Source organism: Elephas maximus, chromosome 7 (assembly GCF_024166365.1).
Source record: "Elephas maximus indicus isolate mEleMax1 chromosome 7, mEleMax1 primary haplotype, whole genome shotgun sequence".
Taxonomy (NCBI): domain Eukaryota; kingdom Metazoa; phylum Chordata; class Mammalia; order Proboscidea; family Elephantidae; genus Elephas; species Elephas maximus.
This window is the reverse complement of record NC_064825.1, coordinates 11,455,059-11,477,099: the sequence shown is the minus strand read 5'-3', so window position 1 is coordinate 11,477,099 and position 22,041 is coordinate 11,455,059. Positions and strand designations below refer to the sequence as shown.

Genomic DNA, 22,041 nt, shown 5'->3' with positions numbered 1-22,041 from the left:
TATGTGTGTCTTATATAGTTCACTACATTTAATACTGCTTATTGCTAGTACAGAAAAACACAATTTTGGTAAGTTAATCATATTTGGCAAACCTGATGAATTATTAGTTTATAATTTTTCTATTGATACCTTGGATTTTTCTGTATAAAAATTATGTCAATTGCTTTAACAGTTTCATACCTTGTCTTCTAATCTTTACACCCATTTACTGCATCGTCCAGTACCATACACGTATGGGAACTTGTATATGGCAGAAGTAGAATGTGACGTTAATGGAAAAGGGAAGGATTACTTAATAGTTATTGGTGTTGGAAAGGAAACCCTGGTGGTGCGGTGGTTAAGTGCTACAGCTGCTAACCAAGGGTTGGGAGTTCAAATCCACCAGATGCTCCTTGGAAACTCTATGGGGTAATTCTGCTCTGTCCTACAGGGTCACTATTTGAGTTAGAATTGACTCAACAGCAGTGGGTTTTTTTGGTTTGGTGTTGGAAAGGTTGGCTTACTATACAGAGGGTGAGAGTGTGTATCCTTGTTTTGTTCCCAATTTTTAAAGGGAACACATTTAAAAGTTCCCTATTATGTATGACATTTATTATAGATACCCTTTAAGAGCCTTTATCATAAATGGGTGATGAACTTTTATAAAAACATTTTTTTTTCCCCTGGAGTTTCAAGTAGGGTTGTTACAAAGGGCCCATGCTGGCAAGCAGTAAGAAATATCAAGAGGTCAATAGGACTAGATGACAAACGCACATATATGTGATCCTGAGAAATCTGTGGGCAATGAGAAGCTGCTAAACGTTTTTAGGCAGGGGAGCAACCTATTTGCGTTTGTACTTTGGGGAAAAGTCACTCAGCCAGCAGTATACAGGATGAATTGGAAAAACAGAGACTACAGGAAGGGAGACGAGGATAGGTTGCTATTGATATAACTTAAATGAATGGTAACGAATAACTGAACTATCAAAGGAGAAATGTGAATCAAGAGGGACACCCAGGCTTTTGACATAGCTAAGTAGTTAGATAGTTGAGGCACTGACTAAAACAAGGAACCCAGGAAGATTACTTGTGAACTTTCTAGCCTTGCTACTCAAAGTGTGGTCTACTACCAGCAGCACTGACATTAGCTGGAAGCTTGTTAGAAATGCAGAATTCCAAGGCCCTGTGCCAGCTCTATTTATTCAGTTATCTGCATTCTGACAAGATCCTGAGGTAACACATTAAAATGTGAGAAGCACTGCTGTAAAGTATCATAGAAACATATAAGGCATTTACTAAATATTTTAATATTTAGTCAGGAAAAATATGGATTATGCTAATCTTAGGTAACTCCAAAAGATAAACCTAGGACTAGACGGCAAAAAGGAAAAGGATTCAACAAACAAAACAACCTTCTCAGAATCAAAGCTACCCAACAAAAGAGTTGGCTACCTTGTGACACCCGTTACTAGAAAACTTGAAGCAAAGGCTGGATTGAACACTTAATAGGAATGATGTAGTTATTCTAACAGAAAATATATATTTAGACATTGCTGCGAACAAATAAATACAGATATAAAGTTGACATGAACCAACTTAAAATGTACCTGTACAAGCCTTGCTTCTTAGTCCCTGAGCTTTCTGGGATTTTGGAGGTACAGGGAACTGAGGGATACTTCTATTGCATACAGGTGCTGCCAAAGGCATATGAAGGACCTAGAAGAGGAGAAGCCATTAATTATACTGTTTGAAAAGCTTCTCTGCTCTATTTTCAGTTATAAACCTTACCTGCCGAGGAGGAGCAGAAAAGGTATTTCCACTCTGTCCAACTACAGATACAGGGATCATTCCCACCATTCCTTGAAGAACCGGCTGGACTGGAGAAGTAATTATGATAGCAGATCCTAAGAAAACAATTCTCAATAAAATAAGATTTACTCTCATAAGCACAAACACCAAAGTAATTACTTTGAAATAAATTCTATAAAATCATAATCCCTCTTCCTTATAATCTACTCTCCTTTCTAAAAAATTGATTTAGGAACAGCATCAAAGCTAACAAATTAAGAAAGTCAATCTGATGATACCGTGGTCTTATTATGGCATTTAGTCACAATAAAACATCATGAGCAATAGTAAGACTCTACAGCCAGGAGATCGTATTACAATTGTATCTTGACTCCTCTAGAAAGAATAGTGAAATTGATTAGAAAATTGGTGGTGACTTCATACTGTTAAATTAAGATCCCAACTGAATGTATATAGCTCAAGATCTTCCACTTATTTGTGATGACTAGCCACTGGCAAGAGACAGGCCTCTGAAAATACAACACAGCCACCACTGATGGTGAGTACAGGTATCAAATGCATGCGATCCAATACGTCAGTCAAAGTCTGCAAGAGCATTTATCATCTTCCCATGGCAACTGATTCTTCTATATCACTTAAATTTTCTACCCCCCTTGTATCATAACCCCCTAACCTATTATCTCAATGCTATTGGTCAAAAAAGGACCAGGTGAGGGTATAACCCATCAAAACTAGAAGGGAAAAATCACACTGCCTATGATGGCACTGGGGTTTTTTTTTTTTTTTTGTGGTCCTTATCAACAATATAATCTATGGCTATAATTTAGTTCTGTCCTATAAACAAACCTTGTCACTAACTACTGTCAGAGTGATCTCAGTTCACACACACTTCAAGTTAACCACCTATGCTTGTGCTGCTTCCCTTGGCTAGGAAGAGTCCTTTGTGTTCCAAATCCTATCTTATTTCTCTACACTTCAGCTCAAATCCCACATTCTCTACCATGCTGACCTCTCTTTTATCTCATTTTAAACAGTCAAGAAATACAGATGATGTATCATAAACTGTGTCCTTGAGGAACTTACAATCAAGAATGCCCAAAAAGACAGACATATTGATCACCAGCTACATAAAACTGCACGAAATAAATGCCACAAGAGCCCCTGTGAACAAGAGGTTTTAAAGACAGATCAGTTATGGAAGGTGGAAGACAGGGAGAAATTAGAAAGGTTGTTTTGGAGGGAGATACTGAAGTTGTGTCTTGTACAGTTAATTAATTGAAAACAGAGATTATAATAGCTATTTAAAAAAATCTCCCACACTATTAGGATCAGGTACACAGCTACTTCATGAATTAGTCTTCTCTCTCTCTCTAGCTTATTAGCATGTAGACTGGGGAGTCACTGTAGACAGAAAACAGTAAAAGATTAAACCAAAGAAATTCACAGCTTACCAGGATACTAAAAAACAGGTACGATGGAATTAGCCAGAGTAAAAAGGATTGCCTAATCACGAATTTCTGAACATTTTTTCTCACATTATCTACTCATGATTTACTACTTCCTACGCAATAGTTCCACACACAAGAGAAATTAGATCCCATTCCAGAGAGGTGAACTTCAATATGTTCTTAAAGTTACCTTGTGAAAAGTTTGGTGACACAGCCTGGTTGACAGCAAATACACTGCTTGACCTTGGAGGTGTCTGTAACTGAGGTGCCGGAGGCTGAGCAGTAATAGGCGTAGAACTTCCTGGCAACACCACAACATTAGACTGACTTACAGCCGTCCCCAAGGCTGTTGGATCAGTTACACAAGTAGCTATCAGAATGTTATTTGAATTGCTAAAGGTCGTGCTCGTAGCTGGCATCAACTGTATATACCCTCCATCCTTGGAAATGCAGGGTGTAATGTTTACTGAAGTGGTTCCGCTGTCCTCACTCTGAGTGTTGTTTATTGTAGAGTCTTCAGGCTTGAGTGCTATGAGACCCTGCTGCAGTGAGGCTGAATTTCCTACTCCTTCAGCAGATACAATAGTACCTGCAGTTTCTTCGGAAGACGGGCATTTAACTAATTCTGCATTTTTGGCAGGTGATTTAGCAGAAGACAAAATTATAGTTGGCAAGTTTTCTCCACTGATACTAGAAACAGCACTGTTAAGTTCAGTATCTGAGGAAACAAATGAATCATCAATGATAATTTTGAGAGAGACAATATTCGATGCATCTATCTCCGTTGAGCTGTCCCTCGGTTTATCGCCAGTATTTTGAGACTCAGGGTTAGAATCTCCCATTGAAGCACACACAGATTCTGAAGGAAGAGGGTCACTATCTTCTACAGGATTACCTTCTGGAGGCATCAAAGCCACTTCCACGCAGTTATTGTTTTCACCCAAAGAGAGAAAAACAGTATCTCCATCTTCTTTTACAGAAGATGAAGGCTCCTGTGAATCCAAAGCAGCTTTCTCAGACTCTGATGGCTGAGTTTCATTTTCCGTACGCTTTAACTCGATGCACGGTGAATCATTAGGCGGCTGTTTAACGGAAGTTACTGAATCTCTAAGACAGATGTCTACTTGTTGTTCAGATACATTTAAACCTGAATTTTCCACAGAAACAGGTACTAATTTACTCTGAAGTGAAGAATTATCTTGGCGATCTGAAAGCTGTCGTGATGCAACTGGTAATACATTCTGAATTTCAATTTTATTCTGGTGAATTTCACTAGAATCTGGTGACTTAGAACCTTGAAAATTAGTTTTAAGTCTTACTATATCATGAGAATTTTCACAAAATTGAGTTTTTTTAGATGGCCTTCCAGTTAATGAAGTATTTGGGGATAAAAGTTGTGAACTTTTTCCAGACAGGATTAAGTTCTCATTGTTAGTTTCACCACCAAGTGAAATAAATGAAGTTACTGGAATGTCAGACTGATCAGGTTGTAACTGAGATTCACTCGGCACATCTAGGGACAAAGAATTCTTTTCAACTTCCACAGCCATTTCAGTCTCGGTGGACATCTGACTGGTGTATAATTCAGCACAATGCTGATCACATACATCATCAGAATTTCCTCTTTGGTTATAGTCATTCAAATGAGGCACAGGCTCAAAGGTAATGTCAAGGTTACACTTCGGTTCAACAGGTACAGCTGTTTTGAAGACTTTTTTAGGGATGTTGGAGCCTATTTGGGAAAAATGTTCCTGGGCTTCCTGTCTAAGCGCATCACGGTTGCTGCCGCTCTTCAAAGTATTTGATGCGTCTTCATTTGGATAGGATGTACAAAACGGGGGCTGACCAGACTGACCATCTGCAAAATATCAGGGTGGTAGAAAGGTATGGTGGGTACACTCAACTTCTGAGGTAGCAGTCGTCTTTACCGTAAAACCGATTTTATCAAGGAAGTAACTGATCTTCGACGTATCAATAAAGTAAAACCTGACAAATTCTATTCTATTCCCCATTTTCTGAGTACTGAGAAATTTAGAGGTACTTTTGTGATTACTGATGCTTTTCTAAGCAAGTGCCAAATGATTTTTCAAGTTTCTCGGAAAATAGAGGAGAAAATGAAGGAAAAGTATACAAGTTTAAGAACACCTAATATTTGCCAATATGTAAAAAAAAAAAAAAACTGGCTCCAAACATGGTTTTTTCAGCCACAGTTGACTTTTCAACTTCTAACATTTCTATTGACCTTATTTTATCTGTTATATTTTTATAGGTAAAATGGGGCTAAGTACATTTTGCATGATCAAAATGTGATCTCATTGTGTACTGTTTAATATTCATTAAGCATTTACTGAGGACAAACCCTGTGTTTGGTATTGAGGTAAAAAGATGAATGACCTAATAGTTAGTCTCTGTCCTTGGATAGATCAGTCCAGCCAGGGAAGCAGATATAGACCAGAAAGTTACAACATAGTACAGGAATAAAGGTACTTCTTTCTGCCAGGGAGACCTGAGAAAGCGTTATGAAAGAGATATTGCATGAATGATCTTGAAAAATAAACAGAAGTATAGTAGATAGCATGAGAGGAAAGGGCATTTCAAAAACATCACCACAGCAATGATACACTGTGTCTTACAGTATTCACAGTCTAGGACAGAAAACATTAACATGAACAAAATGAAAAATGTATGTCAACTATCATATAATTCTGTTAATGTGACACTGGTAAAGTGCTATTTGGTACAGAGCACAGTGAATCCCTATTTGGGGGAAGAACAGCGGAAATTCTATCTAGGCTGCAAAAAATCAGGGGAAGCAGTCCCTTTCTTAATTAAGTAGGAAGGCTTCCTGAGAAGAAAGATTTCAAGTTTCATTTTGTATAGCGTGGAGATTAACTGGAATACAACATTCCGGGTATAGTGCATATTGAGAAAAACTATAATTCAGCCTAAGGAGAAATGGGGGTCTGGGCTTGGTGTAGGCAGAGGACTCAAAGGGGAAGTGTACCCTGAGATACCAGAAACCTAATTTTTAGAAGACAAAAACGTGAAAACTGGAAGCCACTAGGCTTTGAAGGAGTGGGAGGTGATGACATTTAAGAGCAGGTGAGCAGAAAAGGTAATTTTGGCAGAGCTTGCTGTACACAGGACAGAGGCGGTACTGCAAAGGCAAAAAGTTTTGCAAAACTGTGAGAAGCTGGATAATGGCTGTCTTTGAGGCACAGGGATGAAAGGAGTAGTGACTGAAAGGGGTACGAATAGGGGTTTTTGTGGTGTTAGCAATGTTTTATTTTTTTTTACTTGGAAGATGGTTACATGGGTATTTGCTTTATGGTAATTCATTGAGTTGTACACATTTTTATTGTGCATTTCTGTGCACATGTATTATTTTTCACAAGACAAAAAAATAAGTTTTTCAAGAATTTGGCAGATGTCTGTTGTTAGCTGCTGATGAGATGATTCGGATTTATGACGACGTGTGTCAGGGTAGAACTGTGCTTCACAGGGTTTTCAAGGCAGTGACTTCTCCAAAGCAGATCTCCAGGACTGTCTGTCTAGATGCCTCTGTGTGGGTTCGAACAGCCAACCATTCAGCTAGCAGTCGAACGTTTAACTGTTTGTGCCACACAGGGACTCTTTTAAGTCTAGACGGACTTATTCACTGCATTTCTTCATTCAGTAAGTATTTATCATGTTTTATGTGCTAAGGAGCCCTGGTGGTACAATGATTAAGCGCTTGGCTGCTAACTGAAAGGTGGGTGGTTCAAGCTCACCAGCAGCTCTGTGGGAGAAAAGACCTGGAAATCTGTTTCCACAAAGATGATGGCCTAGGAAATCCTATGGGACAGTTCTACGCTGTCACACTGGGTCACTATGAGTTGGAATCGACTTGATGGCACCTAACAACAATTATGTGCTACGTTGGTACTCCATGAAGGCAGAAATGAAAAAACAAAAAAAAACTTAGTGTACATAGCAGGAATGACTTAAAGCCTCAGACTACTGCTGCAGTACATAATTTCTCCTAGACAGATGAGATACAGATACTGAACAGTCACTTACTACGCTGTATGACTGATACCCACATACCAGCCTTACAGATTATGGATTCAAATTTGTGCCTAAATAAAATTATGTTAAATGTTACAGACTTTTGTTCAACTGGTCAACACTATTAATATATTGTGCATGTCAAAAATCTACTCCATCAAGAAGGAATAAGTAATAAAATTTTACCTTTTAATTAAAATACTAAAGATTAGGGAGGCTTTTTTAAACTAAAGAATAAACTAGAAATATAAAAATGACCTATATAGTAATTTGAACAGCTTTCAAATTAAATAACATTTTCTACCTTTGAAATTTTGAGAAAATTCATTAAGATTTGGATTGAGGATATTAACAAAACCAAATTCTTACCAGAAGCTTCTGTTTCAAAAGGACTTTTAACTATTAGATCAGTTTCATCTGTTAAGACTATACTGGGACTGGTTTCCATGTGCTGACTGGAAATGCCATGTGGTATATTTTTATTATTCTTTGTTTTACCTGTTAGAAAGGGAACAGGGAAACAACTGATTAAATAATCAAAATAAAAATGTGCATCAATATTGCTTGACAGTAGTCAAGTGAATGTTAAATTTGGTTTTAATTATGGCCTTTGGGATGTTTTTAGCATGTTGACTGTGTCACTTACCAGGACAAAGATTTTTTCCATCAGACCAGCAGTTCTTAACTGTAGCATTTATCAGAATCACGTGGAGGGTTCAAAAGCTTGCATTTTTAACAAGTCCCCAGGTAATGTTGAGACTTGCTAGTGTGGGGACTACACTCTGAGAACTATTGCACTGGACCACAAGACTGAGGGCAATTACCAGGTTTTGTACTCCTTTTGTATTATTCAATGTTTAGTATAACACGTATGCAGTAGCAGGCCTCAATACACTCCTCTTGACTGGCAAAAACACTCACAGAAACAACAAAACCATTCACCGTATTTATAGCTCAAGTTTCCTTAAGTATAAACGAAACAACCAAAAACAAAAAACACCCATATATCCATATATTTGCTATAATGAAAACAGTAATTTTTTTTTTTTTTTTAAGATGGTCTGGGGAGCATTGCTTCTCTTTGGTTAAGTTACCAAGAATTTGGAGTAAACTTTTCTTCTACCTTCCTGGAAAGAAATGTTTACTTACCATAGTCAAAGAGGTCAAAGAGTGCTTGAAATGCTGGGTCTGATTCTGTCTGTTCCAATATATCCTGTATTGCTTCTTCAGACATGTGAATTTCACTCTGCAAAAAATGTGAGCTGAGGGCATGGCCTTAATTGAATTAATATAGTTTAATGCCAACAAAACAATGAGTAGATGTTCGGTGTTCTTAAATTTTTAGGTAGAACTCCCCTCTAAGAAAAAAAAATTCTAATTATAAAAAATATGCTCATTTAAAAGAAATTCTAGCAACAAGACTAAAAAAGTAAGAATGCTCCCTAATTCTACTTATCAGATCTAGTAATCACTTTGGTGAATATATTCCTAAACATAGAATTAAAATGACTATAGAAACTATATATCTATATGGATTAATATAAATAAAATCACACTATAATTTCTGTGGAGCCCTGGTGGCGTAGTGGTCAATAGCTTGTATGCTAACCAAAAGGTCAGCAGTTCAAATCTACCAGCCACTCCTTGGAAACACTATGGGGCCACTGTACTCTGTCCGACAGGGTTGTTGAGTCAGAATCAACTTGACATCAAACAACAACATAATATCCTGTGATGTGTGATTTCTTCATATTCATTTATGGTAGATGGCTTTCCAGGTCTTTCAAAAGAAATCTCATCCCTTTTATGTTTGTTTTAGTCTCTTTCATATTAAATGCTTTCTTCAAATGTCTGACAATTCTTGCTTGTCTGTTCATATTTAAAAGTGGCTTTCCAAAGCTACCTGAAACCTCTGTGCCAACGTGGGGAACTTGTCAACTACAATTAAAGATGTAGAACTATACTGCAGAACTATCTATGCTTTTAGTTCTTTTCTCTTGAGTTAGTTGGACTTTTTCCTGGAAGTTTATGACTGACAACAATGTTTCTAGGGGAGAGTAAGAAGGGGAAAAGATATGGAATTTAACTGCTTCCTAAATAGATTTATGATGTTCGTAGCTCCATGCTGACATCTAGTTTCAGAAATAAAGCTAGAGACAAAGCAGACAGAAAGTAGATAAGTAACAGAAAGAATCACTTCCTCAGCCTTTTCGGATTTCTGCTATAAACTGTTTCGTCTCTGAGCTTTGTCTTACTGGCTTAGAACACTGGGTGTGCTAAGTCAGTTACTACATGCCCATTTTGACTTCCAAAATATTTTTACTGTTCTGACCTCTTCACTTCTTTGTCCTGGTGGGCTTCTATTCAAAAATGCCATCTTTCTAGTGGTAGGGTGCAAAGCTACATGTTTAATCTACTATCTTTTTAAAGGAAAGAAACTCCTTTTTATCAGACCTCTTTTTTGCACGGTTATGCCATAAATTAGCCAATCCCCACAGTTGGACATTTGAATTTTTCCTAGTTTTCATTATGGCAAATATTACTAAAATGAAAATCTTTATCCCGTCAAATGTTCATTTCTTGGAATGAACTCCTTTCAGTGGAATCACTAGGTCAAAGGATATACATTTAAAATTTTAAGAATTATTGCCAAACAGCCTTCTAGAAAGATTGTGTAAGAATGCCTGTTCTGTTCTGTGTAAGAATGTACATATTCTCATCAATAATGGACAAGCTCAATTTTTAAACAGTAATAGTCTAATAAATAAAAAATGACCTTTTGTTTTAATTTGTATTTTTTTATTATTATTGAGTATATTTCCATGTTTACTGGACATCTGAACTTCTTTTCTGAATTACTGGCTTGATTTTTTGCAGACTAGCATGATTTAAGGGGAATGACACTGAATATGCTTTGAAATAACTCATTCAAAGCTGGTGGGCAACGATGGAGTAAATAATGTCCCCTAAGCACACACAGTAGAGGTGCTGGAGATCTTTCTTACTTACAAGTTATCAGGTGAAAAACAGTAATAACTGGCTTCCTTTTAAGGTCGCTGCAAACAGGTTAGACTGATGCTTCTCAGACTACAGTTTGATTCTGACAGTCTACAGGCATATGCCAGAAGGTGTGCAAAGTCACTGGACAGGCACGGTGCCTTTCCTAGCTGTATTAATTTTACATGAAGATTCAAGGGATTTTTTCTTAAAAAAAAAAAAAAAAATGAATATTCATTATAGAATGAAAACCAAAACCTGTACGATTTTTTCAGCTGAAACATAACATTTCAAAGAAGTTTCAGTACATTATGGCTAGGGGTACTTATTCTCCTTTTAATAGCCAGAGATTTAAAATCCTCAGTTTCAGCCACCTATCCATTATTCTGCAATGCTGTATTCTTCAATTTTGCTGCAGAACACATTTGAATCCCTTGGGATTGGAAGTTGATGTGGAAAGCAGGAGGTAAAAGAGTACTCTGTTGAAGTGACAAAAAGTTGGATTCTTTATAAAAATGACCATCAAGTAAAAAGAAAAACTTGTTCGAAAATTAAAGAGCCAGTTAACTTTATGAGGATGTAGAGAGAAAATTTCTAATCCTCAATGAAATGTGATTTAGGAGAAAGCCAGGAACTTGAATAAAGATTTCCACAGAGATGAACCTGAAAATTTACAACAATGTAAATATCAAGGGACAATAATGCAATGTTAATCACAGGATGAAGTGGTGCATATCTCTTATGAAAGCCATTGGTAGAGAAAAAAATACATTTTTCTAGTAAATGTCTCATTTTATTCTCAACTTTGAAAATCAGAATCAAAAGATCTCTGACATATGTTCCAAAATACATGTTCAAATAAATTTTGTAAATATTTTTCTTTAACTGAGGTATAGTTTATACACCATAAAAGGCACAGGCGTTTACTTAATTAAGCTCACAGTTCGACGAGTTTTGGCAATTGTAAAGACTGTGTAACTACTGCCCTTGTGACAAATGTGGAGCACCTGTTCATAGCTTATTCTCTATTACTACATCTTCTATTGTCTACTCCAGTCTTTATCCATTTTTAAGAGGGAGCTTTGTCCTTTTTTAAATTGATCTGAGGCTCCTTACATATCTTGGATGCAAGTTTTTTGCAAGACATATGTATTTTTAGTATTTTTTTTCCAGCCTGTGGCTTGTCTTTTCATTTCCTCTAACCATGCTTTGAACAAAGCAGAAATGTTAAATTTTGATGAAGTTGAATTTATCAATTTTTTTAGTTTGTGATTTGTGTACTTTGTCTAAGAAATCTTGGACTATCTCAAGGTCACACATACTTGCAAATGTTTTAAAACTTCCTACTTCACCTATTTCTACAAAATGGCTGTTTATACCATAGTGAAGCTTGCTTGTAGTATTCATTTGGGTATTACGTCTTGCTATTCTTCTAAAAATTTTTATTTAAATCTGCATTTTAACTTTCCACAAATATACAATGTTCTGAACAACAAAGAGCAGAAGGTTGTACCTTATAATTTTTTATAATGCTCCATAGTATCTAAGAGAGTGCCTTGTCCATGGTAACTACCTGGTATATTAGTGGAGAAAACATAAGGAAGGACTAGAAGATTATAAAAATTTAGAATTTGTTGAACTTTAGCACAGGAGAGGCTTCATAAAGAAGTACTGGTAGATAATCTCAAGGTAGCTTTAAAAAGCTTGTCATTTTTTGTTAAATTTACTAACTTTCTCCACGAGAAAATGTGTCAAATAATTAAAAAAGAAAAAAAAAACTGAACTAGAATAAGGAAAAAAAAAATTAAATGGTTTTACCCAGAATTCATCATCTGAAAGAAAACTTGCTACAAAAAATTCACATGGGCATGCCAAAAAAACCATTTTCATTGTCCAAGGGTCTGAATAAAAGGGTCTGAGTAAATAAAATAATTATATATTGTTAGTCATAATCTCAGCTGCTCTTCAAAAAGAATATCTGCACAGGCAAACCTCGAAACATATACTGTTAAATTCCCTACTTTATTTCACCTTCACCACCACTGTAGAAGCAACACTGACTATAGCTCCTGTATTCCTTCTTTTAGCAGTAAAACTCAGACAGACAAGTCTTCATTCAGTTAGTAACCCTTCCTTTTTAAAGTGCCTTGTTCATTTTATTTGCTAAAATATTATCTGAATTTGTTATGTATCTGTGACATGCTATTTCATTATTTCTTTATATTACCATGAAGTTTATAGCAGTGGCGAATAAGCACAGTTTGTATCCACACTGTCAGTACTGTTGCTTACTGCACACAAATATACTCAATAAATTATTTAAATTTTGAATACTTAGAAGTCCATGTTATGTTGCTGTATGGGTTTAGGAGAGTGTTTTACTGATATCTGGAAAAGTTGCTTAGAGTTACTACATGGGTTAGGAATATCTTATTATTTTTCCATTTAAGCAATGCAGTATAGGTTCTATTTGAAAATTCACTATCCAACAAGTTTTTCTCAGGAACAAATTACATTTGGATAATCAAGGAATGAAACCTCTATCTTAAATGACTTAAATGAATATTTTAAATCATTTTAGACATCTAATCTGTTGGCAATCATTTAAAAATGAAACTAAAATACCACCAGCTTTACCTGTATGTACTACACACGCACGCACACACACTCACAGGTCCACCCATACCTGAAGTCCCAGGAGTTCGTCAATTGAAGCCTCCGGCTCAGTAGGGTTGCTATCTGTTTGCTTAGGTACTTGAACAATATTGTTGTCACTATAACACAAAGGAAAATCTTTAGCATGCTTCTCTAATTACACAAAAACAATTAGGCATTTCAAACATAGCTTACCTAGTCAAAAACTTATTTATGTTTTCTGCAAGCTTTTCTTGAAGAGATTTGTTGCTTAATATTTTTTCTCGTGCATTTTCAATAACCATTTGCTGTAAAAGAAATTTAATATTAACAAAAGGCAACAAAAGAGTATTGTTTATTTAAAAAGAATCAATTAACGAAAACTCGGTGACTTCAATAAACCAAGGTGGAAATTTAGAAGTTGTGGTGATTCCCTCCATATAAACACCCGAATGCTGCCTTTTATAACGAACCAGTGTTTTCACAGGTTCTCCACCAACTCTTCGTTGTTTACAGAACACAGTTTAAACTCTTTAGCATATCATGTTATTGTTGTTGGATGCTGCTAAGTTAATTTTGACTCACGATGACCCCACGGGCACAGAACGGAACTGTGCTTCATAGGGTTTCCAAGGCTGTGACCTTTCAGAAGCAGACTGCCAGGCCTGTCTTCCAAGGGGCCTCTGGGTCAGTCTGAACCGTCAACTGTTTGTTCCACTCAAGGACTCCTCAGCGTAAATCACACAAGGCTTAAAATAATCTGACCCCAGGTAAACGCCCTATTATATTGCATGATTCAGCAACAACAAAGTATTTATAGCTTCCCATACACAGTGATGCTTTTTATTTGCTGCATTTGCACATTCTTTCTATTTTGAATGGACTGTCTCCTTCTTACACATCCCTATTCTTTATCCTAAAGCAATTACATTACAGTCTTGTAGAAATACTTATTACCAACATGCGTGCGCGCATGCACACACACACAATGTGTATATATCAGTATTTTTACACACACAAACATTTCAAGTTGCAAAGTTTGGGGATGGTACTTACTTTTTCTACTGCAAATGCATTTGGATCCTGAAAATTCCGTATTGTTGAATGAGGACCAGACAAAGTGATACCTTTCTTTTGAGCGTCACTGCAACACATTTAAAAGCTTATCTTTTAACTAGTATGTCTAAAAGATTAAATGAAGACTTTTTTTTTTTTTTTTATGTGAGTACATACATTTTAAGGTTATCATGGTGGCACATATATTTTCTCTATCTGAGGCAGGAACAACGGGTATAGAGTAGAAAAAGCATTACTAGACTTGGATTCAGAAGAAGAGTTTGAGGTCTAGCTTTATTACTTACTAGCTATGGGACCTAATATAAGGTAAACTCTTATTCTCTGACCCACTTTAAAATGGGGTAATTATTGGGCTTGTGGGAAGAACTGAATAAAGTATATGTATAAACTTTAAAAGAAAGTCAAGGTTACTGCAAATGTTAAATATTTTTATTGTTGTTGTTTTACATGCTTAAGTGAAGAAGCTGGCAATCAAGCAGGCTGGGGACAGGCTTGGGAACCCTAGTGGCACAGCAGTTAAAAGTTCAGCTGCTAACCAAAGGGTCGGCAGTTTGAAACCATCAGGCACTCCCTGGAAACCCTATGGGGCAGTTCTGTTCCCTATGAGTTGGAATCAAATCGATGGCAATGGGTTTGGTTTTTTATGGATTTTGAGGACAGGTTTTGAAGTGAAATAACCAACAGCTAAACTCAAACAAAATTATCCATGATCTGGCAGCTGAGAAACCAGAAAAAGAAACTAGTATTTCTCTATCCTGAAATATCCTTCAAATAAAAATGTGTACAAGTAGGAGAGAGAAAATACTCAAAGACTGTCCCTGCAAAGACTGCTGACTATTAATTGATTTAAAGACCTCAACTGTGTGTTTGTGGACCTTAAAACATGTTGGTATTATTTACATCCATTTAGAAATACTTACTTCAAAAAATATGAGGTGATATCAGTTTAAAAATATACCATTATTTTATGTGCAACTGCAGGAAAAAAAAAATTCCAGTGAAATACGCCATTGATTGTTAAGATCCAACCCAGTTTTGGAGAGGACAAAACGTGAAAAAATGTGTTTTGAAATGGGATATAATAGCAAATAGTCCCAAGAACTTAATCCAGTCTTAATGCTTTAGTTACAATGAAAGTATCTTGGCATAATTCTCATTTTTAAAATTCAGGTTATCAGCAGCTTTTCTTTTAAAAAGTATTTACCTTTTGCGTCTCCCAGGGGACATTAAACTGGCATGAGTTTTCCGTTCCTGAGGAGCAGGAATAATATTTAAAGTTTCTCCAGCTGTATTTTAAGAAGACAAAAAACAAACAAAAAAACCCAAACAAAATAGTAAGCCAAAGAAATTGAATAATTCTGTAAACTTGATTTCGATAAGTAGCATAAAATAATGTTTATTATTTGATATTAAATTTAATTAACATTTATCGTGTGACTACTGGGTGCAACACGTCATAAAAGATATTAAGATGAATATAATATATTCCCTATAGCTAAAATAGAAAGTACAGTGTAGTCTCAACAAATAATAACACAGTAAAAAAGAATGTAAGAATTCACTGATTATATCTACATTCTCACTCACATTATTCTACCTTCACAGGTCTCATCTGTACTAAAAAAGAAAACGTATACTCAAGATTAAAAACAAAATCGATGTAAGTTTTGTGAGTATACATGATATTTACATGAGAAATACAAACCAGTCCCCTTAATTTCCGTAACAGACAGTTAACTTTGCCCAATCGTCTAGTCTGAAAGCATAAGGTATGGAATGATCTTAGATCAGTGCCAACAGGAGAGAAAAATTTAAACTTACCAGTTACAGTGTCTTGTGACTGTGAATGGTTAACCACTACAAAATTTGACCTCATTGGAGCTGAAATTTGGCCAGTTGGCCGAACAACTTGTGTAGCTGTCAAGGGAGAAGTAGTAAATTGTCCTGATACATATGGCAAAGTCAGCAACTCTGAACTGACAGGAGCTGCGTGAGATGCAAGCCTTCTCTGCCGTTTGATTTCTGCAATTCCACTTCTTGTTCTGGCTGAAACATATGAGTATTTAAAAATTAAGTCGATGTCAGAGGAACTTTAAGAAGTTTAATATGATGCATGTCCCACTATTTAACATGTTAAAGCTACAGATTAAAAAAAAAAAAAAATCAGCTACATCAGAGTAATAATTTCAGAAGAAACAAACTGAGGAGAGTCAAGGTTTAAATCCAAGACTAAATTTCTTCTGTATTTCATACCGATTTCACTCCCAAAATTAAGAAATGTATATTTATAGAACGAGAATGAAAAGATACTACTACACGAGAGCCAAGGGGGAATGCAGGCAGTATTTTAAGTGTCTATTTTTATGATAAATGAAAATACGGTTTCCTAAAATAATATCCTCACTTAGAAAAAACAGAACTTTAAACAAAATATATACCTATGACACACGCATTGTTAATTAGAACATTCATGGGAGAGTTAGTAATTCTGAGCACTGTTTACAGTTTAAAGTTGAGTACTAACCTCTCTGACTGGCAGCAAACCCTGGGGAGCTTTGCATACTCCTGACAAATAAAAGAAAGTAATTAACTATTAAAAAAATTTGTTGCTGCGATATACTCTGATTTAGTTACATTCAGAACCAAAACAAAGTATAAATTAAAAGGTAATCTCAGACAAAAAAGACAAGTATACTTTTCTGATAAGCAAATATAATTTGCTTTAGAAAAAAAATAGTGGCATTAAAAACACACTCAAGCATGCACACATAATTTTAAATATAAAAGTTTCAATACACATTAGAGTGACTTGACACTATTATATTAAGTGTACAATCTGACTGGACTTTAGAGGCTATGTGTATTTAAGAAAATTATGTACAAAGTATAAATTTCTCAATTATCTCTTTTAATTATAAATCTCTAACCATGGGGAAACTTTTGTTTCACATGATTGCACAACGAAAAGTATACATCAAAGAATCCCAATGTTGACTGATGTTTGCACCAAACTTATTAATATCAAATTATTTTATCCAATCTCCAAAGAAGATACAGGCAAACAAAAAAAGAAGGAACAGGCAAACACACAGGAAGTTACAGAAGAAGGTAATCATCCTTTTACTATGAATTGGAGTGACCCATGTATTTGGTAAACAGTCACAGACACTACGCTGTTTAGCTAGGAAATTTGTTAAGTAACTCTCTACCAAGAAAAGTCACAAAATTACTGAATTAAATGAAGCATTTTTAATTAAGCGGCTAGGAAACTTTCCTTTTTATGTAACATTTTGTCAATAAAATATCTCAATAACTTACAAATATTTATAGCTATTGACTAAACTGTGAATATCTTTGAAGATTACTTACAAGGGGAGAAAAGGCAAGAGTAAGGAAAGGGGATCAAAGGTGGTGGTGGTGGTGTGTGCTGCTGAGTCGATTCCAATTCATAGAGACATTACAGGACAGAGCAGAACTGCCCATAGGGTTTCTGCGGCTATAATCTTTATAGGAGCAGATTGCCAGGTCTTTCCTCCCATGGAGCAGCTGGTGGGTTTGAACCACCGAACTTTTGGTTAGCAGCTGAGCGCTTAACCATTGTGCCACCAGGGCTCCTGGAAAGAAGGTAAGACTACCAAATTAGATGCAGTCCAGAGCGAAGTAAAAAACATCTGGAGCCATTTTAGCAGTTAAAAAAAAGAAAGGAAACCGAGGCCTCTGTTGAAGACGGGCACGGGGATTCACCTGTAGCCCTGGGAGGAGGGGAAGTCATCTAAAAGACTGTACTTTTCAAATCAGAGTCTACGGTCAAATAAGTGATGCTATAAAATTGAGACTAATACGGCTGGCATCCCTCCAAAGAGGCTGAACCTGGCATTTCAAGGTCATGACCTAGACAGAAACTGGATATATTAGTACCATGTCAAAGCTCTAGTTAGAAAAGTAAAAGATCCCCAAAGTAGTGTTATTCTTCAAGCTTGTTTATTGTGGAAGAATCAAGGGGACACGGCTGCTTATGAAACAGGTCTCTTCTTTTACCAATTCTTTGAACATGCAGTGAAAAAGCAATTGCCTAAAGTCATTCACACCAGACTGGGATTAAGAAGCCCTGCACTCTAGCCCCAGGTCTGCCTCTCAACTGCAGTGGGAACTTGGGAATTGTAATTAAACTTCTACAAGTCACATTTTCCTCATTTCTGAATATTTTATTAAAATATATAATTTATTTCTAATTATTCCAATCCAAGACAAAAAGCAATTTCAAAATTATATCAGTGTTACATAAGTGTACCATATTGGACTTAACAAAGATTTAAACCCCAAATGGTTATTTATGTTTGCATTCCAAAATCATTAAGTATATTTTGATAAGCTTACTACATAAATAAGTTGATTACCTGATCTGAGAAAGCGTATGGTCTAACTTCTTCCACAGAGATGACATTATTGCTGGGACATCATTTGATGTTTCTAAAAATGTAAGGGGAAAATAAACTTTACGTTTATTTTTAAAATTTTTTATTTAAACCTTAATAAACCAAGATGGATAATAATTCTTATTCAATTTGAACAAAGACACATTAAATCAATATGGAAAACTAACTTTTTTCTAAGTTGCTGACACTACGCCTGCAAAGCTACAAGGCTGTTTTCTTTTCTCAGGTCATTGGTAATCAGGTGCAATATGAGTGGAAGTAGACATTTGTGAAACATCTGAATCTCTGTCAGGCCAATGCTTTTATATCTTCCTTGTATTAAAAAAAGAGGCAAGCTATTTTTCTGATCTTTGCTTTATGTGATATTATTTAAAAGTGAATTAGAATAATTTTCTTTATAATAAAATAATTATCATAAAGGTTATACAAGCTCCTGTCAGTGTGGAAATTAGCTTTCTACATTTCCAAATTACTGTGACTGTTCAGTGACCTCTAAAAATAAGGAACACTAGTTTTTTTTTAGTTGCTACTTAGGATTACAGATAAAGGTTTTGAGGACTAATTACCCTTTTTAGGATACACTCTAAAACCACAATGAGAGCCTCATACCATATTTAAAATCTTACCATATACTTGTAAAAACCTCAACCTGGAGAAAGCTATCCAACATAAAAGTGGGATATAAATCTTTGTTTTCCAATAGCATATTGTTCCTGATGTCATTTACACTCTAAATATTCCTGTAAGATGATTAAAATAGTTTGGAGGAATGAAAACCAAGCCATAAAGATTAAATAACCTTCTCAAAGAGTTACAAATGAAATTTAGGCCCTAAATTTCTGTGCACGGTAAATTTCACTGATTCTTACTTTTGTGGCCTTGGGAAAGTTATCTAGCTTCTCTAACGCTCAGTTTCTTCATACCTGATAATGGGGTCTAAACAATACCTTTTTCTCAGAATTACTTTAAAGACTATATGGCATGAATCATAAGAAGGCACACAGACAATGTCTGTTGATAGACAGTACTCAATAAATGTTAAACTTCTCTTCATCCATGTAATTTTAAGCTAATTAACTTTTACATGCTAATTCATTTACTTTAACGTTCCAAGCTATGGAAATAACTCCCACCGCCAACGGGGCAATTCCAACTCATAGTGACCCTTGCTATAGGACAGAGTAGAACTGCCCTACAGGGTTTCCAAGGCTGTAAATCTTTATGGAAGCAGACTACCACATCTTTCTCCCTAAGAGTGGCTCGTGGGTTCAAATCGCTGACCTCTTGGTCAGCAGCCAAGTGTTTTAACCACCACACAACCAGGACTCCTAAAATAATCAATAGTAGAGAATAAAGTAATCACAACTTTCTCCCTAAAACATCATTCAATTCGGCAAGTATTATTTTACATATAGGGTAAATTATGAACCAGGATTTTATTGCTAGCTCCTGTGTTTAGATTGGGACTACACAGAACTTAAAATTAAAATGTTTCTGTCTGAAATTTTATAACACACAGCAACGCCTGTTTCTCAGGGTAGAGAATCTAAGATGAGTTTTATCCTATGTCTTTTTAAAAATTATTTTTTGCTGTATTTGCTAAAATTCAGATCTTAGCAATTTATCACACTATACACAAAGTATTTAATTAGGTATTTCCCAATAAAAATCATTATCTCATAACTCAAATCAGCTTTCTCGTTAATGTCTTTTAAAAATTATTTTTAACTAAAACAAATAAATGTTATATAACAAACCAAACAATCAAACCCGTTGCCATTGAGTCGATTCCAACTCATAGTGACCCTACAGGACACAGGAGAACTACCCCACAGGGTTTCAAAGGAGCACCTGGTGGATTTGAACTGTCAACCTTTTGATTAGCAGCTGAACTCTTAACCGTTATGCCACCACGGTCTCGATATCGGTTTTATAAAGCATTAAAAAAAAATTTTTTTTTAAATGCTATATACAACATTAAAAAAAAACACTGACACTGAATTGTACATGTAGAAATTCTTGAATTGGTATATGTTCTGTGGTGTATATTCTCAACAATAACAAAAATAAAACTATTGAAACAACCACTGAACCTGTATCTTACCTTTTGCTTTCATAGCTACATATTCATTCAAAATTGTTGTCAAGTTTTTTCCAAATAAGGACTGAAATCAAAACAAAAAAGAGCATTAACAAAATAATAAATTCTCAATATTTTCCCACCATGAAACATCTAATCACTTAAAAGTCAACAAAAGATATAGATTGGAGTAGAGCAGGTCATCAAGAATGAAAACAGTCAGAGGGAGAGCCAAGATGGTAGAATAAACAGATGCTTACGGTCAGCCATCTTTACAACAAAGAACCGAAAAAAAGGTAAAACAAGTATATTTATGACAAGCTAGGAGCCCTGAGTATCAAAGACAAGCTTAGAAACTGAACTGAGGGTCAGGGGGAGGAAGACATGGCTCTGAAGCTGAGAGCAGTTACCGGGCCTGAATAGCGAGAAGCCCTCAAGCACCATTCCCAGAAGCAGCAGTGGACTGGTAATAGCCTTTGGGCGCAGTTTGCCCAGGGATAAGCAGCCAGCCACACAGCCTACTCACACCTCCGGAACCAGAGAAGAACGGTGCCTTGGCAAAAATTAAGCACTTGCATATATTTTACCGTACATCTCCTGACCCCCACTACCCCCCGGCTCTTAAGCCGGCTTCAGCGGTTGACTTCCCTGGGCCTGAGATAGGCACCGGTGAGCGCCTAGAGCCATCCTCCCGACCTTGGAAAATGAATTAAGTTGCAATGGGGGAAAAGATAATTTGCCAGCTCCACTAAGCAGGGGAGCCCAGGACAGAAGTTGCTCCTATCCAGGCATAACCAGTCTGCGGACTTTGAGTACCTTTCCCCTCTGCATGGACCTGTGTGGGCCTATGGTAGGAGAATAAGCCCTTGTTGGCACACTCCAACAGTTTCAGCTGTGTAGCAGAGAGGTGGGTATTTGATGTTTGACATTGCTTTGCCTGTTAAACAAGGTCCTCACCTATCCATATCAGGGACCTAAGGACTGGTAGCTCCACTCAGGTCACCCAGTCACTCGCGACAGGGGTCCAAGGATGACTGGTACCTCCCAGTCAATACAACCAAAAACACTGCGTGCCCATGGTCTGTCTGCACAACCCACCCACCTGTACACTCTAGGGAACAAGGACACGCTTTCCTCAGAGACACACGGGGGATGGTTCTCAGGGCCCTGCCTTGTTCAGAGGGTGACCGCCTGTTGCAACCAGATACCGATACCTACAACAATCACCCCTGACCCTCTAAGACTATAGGACAGAGCCTGTACCACACACTTGATGACGAGCTACCTGGACATATGAGCTGAATTCATACAAGAAAAGTGAACGGACTCCTCGACTGATGTATCTGATAACAGCTCTAGCCATCTGAGGACAGGATGTCAGAGCTCCAAAGGGGAAAATAATCAAGCTAGCTCATTCGAGCAACCCATTTGGGCATATCAAAACAAAACAAGGCAGGAAGTTACAACACGGTAGGCAAACATAAAATAAACTAATACAATATCTTATAGATGGCTCAGAGACAACAGTCAATAT

The 22,041-nt window shown here is 36.4% G+C and overlaps 1 protein-coding gene across 4 annotated transcripts in view; it reads right to left on the bottom strand.

Moving 5' to 3' along the window:
- LOC126078693 (protein NPAT) overlaps positions 1–22,041 on the bottom strand; it is a 63,429-nt gene that overhangs the window by 15,451 nt on the left and 25,937 nt on the right. For 2 of the 4 annotated variants that reach the window (XM_049889357.1, XM_049889359.1), the window contains exons 3-15: positions 20,532–20,592; positions 18,389–18,461; positions 16,516–16,556; positions 15,813–16,037; positions 15,196–15,277; positions 13,971–14,058; positions 13,131–13,222; positions 12,967–13,054; positions 8,433–8,529; positions 7,653–7,781; positions 3,427–5,094; positions 1,768–1,883; positions 1,587–1,695 (exon numbers count right to left, since the gene is read on the bottom strand). In XM_049889357.1, the coding sequence (XP_049745314.1) occupies positions 1,587–1,695; positions 1,768–1,883; positions 3,427–5,094; positions 7,653–7,781; positions 8,433–8,529; positions 12,967–13,054; positions 13,131–13,222; positions 13,971–14,058; positions 15,196–15,277; positions 15,813–16,037; positions 16,516–16,556; positions 18,389–18,461; positions 20,532–20,592 (2,869 nt within the window). Of the gene's footprint in view, positions 1–1,586; positions 1,696–1,767; positions 1,884–3,426; positions 5,095–7,652; positions 7,782–8,432; positions 8,530–12,966; positions 13,055–13,130; positions 13,223–13,970; positions 14,077–15,195; positions 15,278–15,812; positions 16,038–16,515; positions 16,557–18,388; positions 18,462–20,531; positions 20,593–22,041 lie in introns of those variants that run through there. The other 2 variants (XM_049889358.1, XM_049889360.1) reach the window with 2 other exon arrangements.